General features: G+C 43.8%; 1 protein-coding gene across 1 annotated transcript in view; it reads left to right on the top strand.

Moving 5' to 3' along the window:
* The first annotated feature begins 895 nt into the window (after positions 1–895).
* PCSK2 (proprotein convertase subtilisin/kexin type 2) overlaps positions 896–6,430 on the top strand; it is a 160,070-nt gene continuing 154,535 nt past the window's right edge. Inside the window, exon 1 of the mRNA XM_084830421.1 lies at positions 896–1,330. Within this exon, the coding sequence (XP_084686547.1) occupies positions 1,148–1,330 (183 nt within the window). The 5' untranslated portion in view covers positions 896–1,147. The remainder of the gene's footprint in view (positions 1,331–6,430) is intronic.

Below are 6,430 nucleotides of genomic sequence, written 5' to 3'. Positions count from 1 at the left end.
GGATATTCCATATACAAAAGCCTACCAGAGTCTGGTGGTTGAATCCAGTGGAAGCCGGTGACTGATTTCGGTGGGGCTGTGAATCCATTCTGGGCTTTCGTCAGAGCCAGCCAGAATCTAACGGAGCTGTCCAAGGTGCTGAATCCTACAGGTTCAGTATCTTGGACAGCTCCTTTAGAGTTCTGGCTGGTTCTGACCAAAATCCAGAATGGATACACAGCCCCACCGAGATCAGAGTCACCAGCCTCCACTGGAGATCTCCTCCCCTTGCAAGTTCAGAAGCCTCTCTTGACACGTTCTCTGGAAATGGTCCCATTTCTCCACATTAAAAATTTAGCGGATGTGCATTAGAAAACGGGAGAGAAAGGCGATCCGCAGCGGGCCCTTCCCAACCGAAGGGAGCAAAGAGCGAGCGGAGCGCGTGCTTGAAATGGGAGAGGAGGAGTCCCGCGCCCTTGCAGGAATGCAGTCTCGACCGGGGGCCGGCCGACAGGGCTCCGGCCGATGTCGGCGGAACGAGGCTCGCGTTTCAGTGCCGCCTCGAGTTACACGAAACAGCGACAACACCGCTGCTGATTGGGGCGCCGCTCCCGCTCTCGCCCTCTTCCTCCCCTCGGGCTTTCCTTCCCCTCGCTCTGGGCTTGAGAAATGGAGGAACTCTCCAGGGTGCTGAATCAGTAAGCGGCGGCGGCAAGCAAGGCTCGCCTCGGCTCAGCGCAAGCCCCCCCCGCCAGCCGGAGCGCGCCCAACTCGAAGGCAGAGGGAGGATCGCACACCCTCTTGCTTCTCAGCGATTGGCAGTCCCGCCGTCTCGCCTCGCCCGGGTTGGTGCTTTCTTTTAGCCGCCGCGCTGTATTATAGATGAGGAGGAGCTGAAAAATGCAGATCTGGCATCACACACGCACACACACACGCTCACGCACACATCAGAATAATTTCACGAGCTGCCAGCCCATCGGATTCCCCTCTTCTCAAAGCAGATAGATGCTAAACCAGAGCGCTGGCTGATTTGCTGCCTTTGCAGCTCGCACGCCGATCTGCCCCCCCCCCCCATGCCAATCTATATTATTAATACTCTCCTTTGCTTATCTTTATTTCTGAGATCACAGCCACCACCATTCCCTCGCACTCCCTGTCCGAAAGAGCCATGAAGGCAGACCCTGTTCCACATTGGAAGACAGCTGGCCTCTTTTTCGTGGGGCTCCTTGGTTTTGCCTCTGCAACCGAAAGAGCGGTCTACACAAATCATTTTTTGGTTGAGTTTCACAAAGGGGGAGAAGCAGAAGCCAAGCAACTTGCTGCAGAATATGGCTTTAATGGGGTCAGGAAGGTAAGGTCCACTCTCTTTTTAAAAACCACTCACCCACCCAGATGATTTATTTGTGCTGGTGCATGATGTTTATACATTTGCCTTGCAAAGTTGGAGAGATCTGTGCATGCACCATTTTACAGCAGAGGAGGGATTTTAGAAAAGAGTTCTTTGAAACTCTGATCAGTGGATGAATGCCCCACCTAGGTTTTTTTTTGTTTTTGTTTTTTTAGCACAGTCTTTTGGATGAGGGTTGGATGTGCATGTGTATGCTTGTAGCCACTAAAATGAGCATGATCCAGCCAAGTCATTCCTTGAAGTGCACACTTCTGTGATACCCACCAAGTTGGGAGAAATAAGGTGATTCTCATGGATGCTTCCTTCGCTTTAGTTTCTAAGATGTGGCCAGTCAAATGTGCAAAGACCTCACCAGGAGCAGAGCGTGCTGCTAGATAGGGTTTAGATCAGTTCTGGTGGGATCTAAAACAAGAATGGTTTTTCCACCTGGTCAGGCTGGTACCTATTAATTGCTGGTAAAATACAACCATCATCTAGTTGTAGTTTCATTTCTCTTGCTGAAACAATCACAGGAGGCAGATCTTTGGGTTAGTGACCAGAATAGTATCTCCTCCCAGGAACCTCCTCAAGATTGCACATGGGAATCAGGAAATGAACCTCCCTTTAGCCATCAGTATGGCTTTAATAGATTTATATAACATAGAGCTGGAGACAAGGAGTTTGCACCTGGGATTAAAATGTAAATGTAATGTAATTAAATGTAAATCTAGTAAAATGTAATGTTTATGTTAACATCAAGTACTAAGCTGATAGTTACAGTTAGAGCTGTGATGTCTAAGAGCAGCAGGGGATCGTAAGACAGATGCATTAACTGGAGGTAGTTAATGACACCAAAGAGCTTTCTGTTTTCTGAAGTTGAAACCAAACTAGCGCTCTTCATATTAATCAAGAGATACTGTCTGTTTGATTAATTGAGAGTAACTGCTCAAAGATGAGTGTTTGCTCTTATGAAATGCTTCTGCTTAGTACAGCTCCTGCAAAGTCCTTAGAAAAATAGAGGAAGCTCCCCTCCGAGGAGTACATGGAATGAGACAGTCTCATCATCACTGCTCTTTCCTTTCTTTCCCCAGCAGTTATGCAAGAAAGACCTGATCTAACTTCCACTGGCTATTAACTTCAGTGCGTACTAGCTCCAGAAAGTGTCTGCACTGAACAGGGGAGATTGTTAAAAGAAAATCACCCTGTAGTCACCTAATAGGTCTGTCTAACTTGATGGAGAAGTCATTAGAAAAATGAAGGCAAAACAAATGACCATTCTGGCTTAATCACATGGCTGTCTCATAGATTCTGTGCCACCTGGCATTGCTGAAATGAAACCCCTCTATTTATGAGTGATTGCATTGCTAGGGATTTGGGGGAAGGACTCCTAAAGGTAAATCTGCAAAAAGCTATGCTTCTTTGCATAAAATTCCTTGCATGTGGTCTGTCCACAACAAATCTTGCCATTTCTTCCTTCCCCTTTTCCTTCCTGTCCTGATTCAGGGAAGTAGCTTCTTGTACAGCCTACCGGCAGGTCCCTTTTCTTCACTGCTGCTATAGACACTATAATATAGACACCAAAATAAGGAGATTTGCAAAATGCCAAGCAAAAGAAGTAAGGACAAGGTCAAAGTATTCATGTTCATAAAACTATGGGATGGACTATCCATGAGGTTATGCCTGTACAAGGGTGTAACCTGAACAGAATGCTAATCTATTTCCATGTGCCTTGCCACAAGGAGATGGAAGTGGGAAATAATTTCCTTCTATTGTGAGTAGCAATAACTTATCTGAACATCATTTCCTCTTGGCAGAGGGAACTGCAGTTACAAGAAATATTAGTTCGTTTCTGTTTAAGACTCAGGCTGCAATCCTACACCCACTTACCTGGAAGTAAGACCCACTGAAGTCTATGGAACTTACTTCTGAGAAGAAATGTTTAAGATTGTGCTGTTAACACTTTTAGGTTAAAAAAATCTCAACCATCAGAGAAGTCAGTGGCGCTTGCTCTCCAGTCAGCTTGCTCTCCAGCACAGAATTGCAGGATTACATGAGGCCCAAGGGATTTCAGGCAACCCCTATACTTGCATTTCTTCCCCTCCTTCCTTCCATCCCTCCTACACCCTATTTAAGGGGAAGAAGAAAACACACACCACAGGCATTAGATGTGCATTTGTTTTCTACTGTCTCTGGCTCTGCATGAGACTAAATTCAGCAGTAAATCCTTGGTTTCTCCTTTCCACGAGGAGTAGCTTAGATGCTTTTGTAGAGTGGCTTGATTCGCAATGAATATTTATTTATTCATTTCTATACCGCCCAATAGCCGAAGCTCTCTGGGCAGTTCACAAAAATTAAAACCAACAAGCACACAGTAAAACAATATAAAATATAAGAACATTAAAACCACAATATATCAATGCATTATACGTGGGGCTGCCTTTGAAAACAGTCCGGAAACTTCAGCTGGTCCAAAATAGGGCAGCAAGATTGTTAAAAGGGACTGGCCTGCGAGCTCATATTACGCCAATACTTTTCCAGCTGCACTGGCTGCCGGTCCATTTCCGGGCCCGATTCAAAGTGCTGGTGTTAACATTCAAAGCCCTTAACGGCTTGGGGCCAGGTTACCTGAAGGATCGCCTCCTCCCATATGTGCCTGCCCGGACCTTAAGATCATCATCAGCGGCCCTTCTCCATGAGCCCCTGCCAAAGGAAGTGAGGCGGGTGGCTACTAGGAGGAGGGCTTTTTCTGTTGTGGCACCCCGGCTCTGGAATGAGCTCCCTAGTGAGGTTCGCCTGGCGCCTACATTGTACTCCTTTCGGCGCCAGGTGAAGACCTTTTTATTTTCCCAGGCATTTTAGCTTTCTAAATTTTTATCTTTGCTGTTTTAAATCTGTATTTTAAACTCCTGTACTGCTGCTAGGTTTTATTGTGGTTGTATTGTTATATTGTGGTTTTAATGTTCTATATATTTTAAATTGTTTTATTGTGTGTTGTTTGGTTTTAATTTTTGTGAACCGCCCAGAAAGCTTCGGCTATTGGGCAGTATAGAAATTAATTAAATAAATAAATAAATAAATAAATAAAATACAACAAGAATAAAAGCAGCATTTTATTCTGGAATATCCCTGCTTCCTTGCCTTTACCAGTTTGCATAGTTCTTACAGAGAGGTATGATTCTGCAAGGATCTCCAGTGATCAACTTTAAGAGGAGGGCTGTTAGGGAAAAATTCCAGGCATAGTGGTTTCCCCAACAAGTATGGCCTTATGTGGCTAATTGCCTTTACTTTCTCAGAACTGGCTTGTTGTGGGGAGCATTCCAGGGCAGAAACAGACCATTAAAAGACAATTATCCTGCCATTTATCAGTGCTGTTTCTCATTGTTCATTGTATTGATTGTAATGGAAATTAGTCAAGAACAGGTATGTGAGAGATGCTTTCATCAATCAGGAATAAATTCCCTTGGAAAAGGAAATAATGTTTGTCTATAGTTCAGTTAATATTTAACTTCAAGAAAAGTAGGGCTAGCTTGATCATTTGCCCACCATATGTACTGTATAAAAACCCCTGAACCTCTTGGTAATACTTCATGCATGGACTACAAAAGCTCAGTCCAGAATAAATGTATTAGTTCAAGGTGCCACAAGACTTCATGTTGAGGTTTGATGCAATAGACTAACATGACTATGTAGTCTTCTGGAAATGGTCACTCATGTTTGTTTGGAATTTTTTTTAAAAGGTGTGTGAGCCTATATTATATTATATTATATTATATTATATTATATTATATTATATTATATTGCTTCTGGCACGGTTTCATGGGGGAGGCATCTGTCTGAAATAGCACCCCACCGGAATGTTTCCAGAGTTAAGAGGTGAGGGAAACACTTTTGCTAGCATTTTCTCCAAGATGGTAATTTTGGAGCGTTTCTCGTGGGGTTTGTTTCAGACAAATTCTTCCCTAAGTGAAAATCATGTGCCACTGTATGCAGCCTTTCTCCCCTCATAATAAATAGGCCCACAGTAGAATACTTAAGTAATTCATGGTGTGTTTGTGTCATGTGTGACCTACCTGTCTGGATTTTAGACCAGCTCATTTGTAAACAAGATTTAAAACACACACACAACGATCTCATAATCTGAGTAAAGAGGTATGAAGTATAGGGGGGGGACGGGACAAAGAAGCCAGGATTAAAAACCTATGGGCTGGATACAGACTTATTCATGCTTAGAGTAGACCCATTGAAATCAATGGGACTTAAGTTACTTGTGAGCAACCTCACCCATCGATTTCAATGAGTATACCCTAAGCATGAATATGTCTGGATCCAACACAATAGCCAGAACTGTTATAAATTCTGAAGTAGTTGTAAAATTCCAGCTGCCATGCTTTCTACCTGAATTCCTTATTCCATAACCAAGCCAACATCCCTGTCCTTTTCCAAGAAGCTATGTAGCTTTCTCATAGTGTGTGCTGATAATATGAAAGAGGTGTTTGTGTACCTGCCTGCCTGTGTAGCCATCTGGTACATAAATAACTTTTTATACACATAAACACTATAGATGGGGAAGGAAAATAGCTCAGTGCGATAGAGCCCCTGCGTTGTATGCAAAAGTTCCAGGTTTAGTCCCCAGTGGGAAAGACTCGTGCCTGAAACCCCGGAGAGCCGCTGCTGCCAGTCAGTGTCAACAGTACTGGGCTAGATGGACCCAGGGTCTGACTCAGTATACAGCAGTTTCCTATATTCTTGTCTTTGCATACAAATGAAATACATACCATGTGCAGCACACAACCTCATTTGATCAGAAAGCAATAATTTTAAAAGACTTATTTCTTACATTAACAAGCCCTTTCAGGGAAGGGCTTTAGGTGGTCATTATCATTCACGTAACACAGATGGTTGGTGTAGAACAGCAGATTTCAAGCAAGATAGGAATGACAATGTTGTCCCTGTCCTTTGTTTCTTACTGACACACTCAACCTTTCATTAAGCTAATGTTGATTACAAAATGGACCTTTTCTTTTCTGCAACAGAGAAAAAGGTAAACAGCAGGTGGCCAAAGGA

The sequence above is a fragment of the Heloderma suspectum genome, chromosome 1 (genome assembly GCF_057233095.1).
Source record: "Heloderma suspectum isolate Gila_16-S chromosome 1, 16-S_ref, whole genome shotgun sequence".
Lineage (NCBI taxonomy): Eukaryota > Metazoa > Chordata > Lepidosauria > Squamata > Helodermatidae > Heloderma > Heloderma suspectum.
Note: the sequence above shows the minus strand (reverse complement) of the source record. Positions and strands in the feature narration are given on the sequence as shown.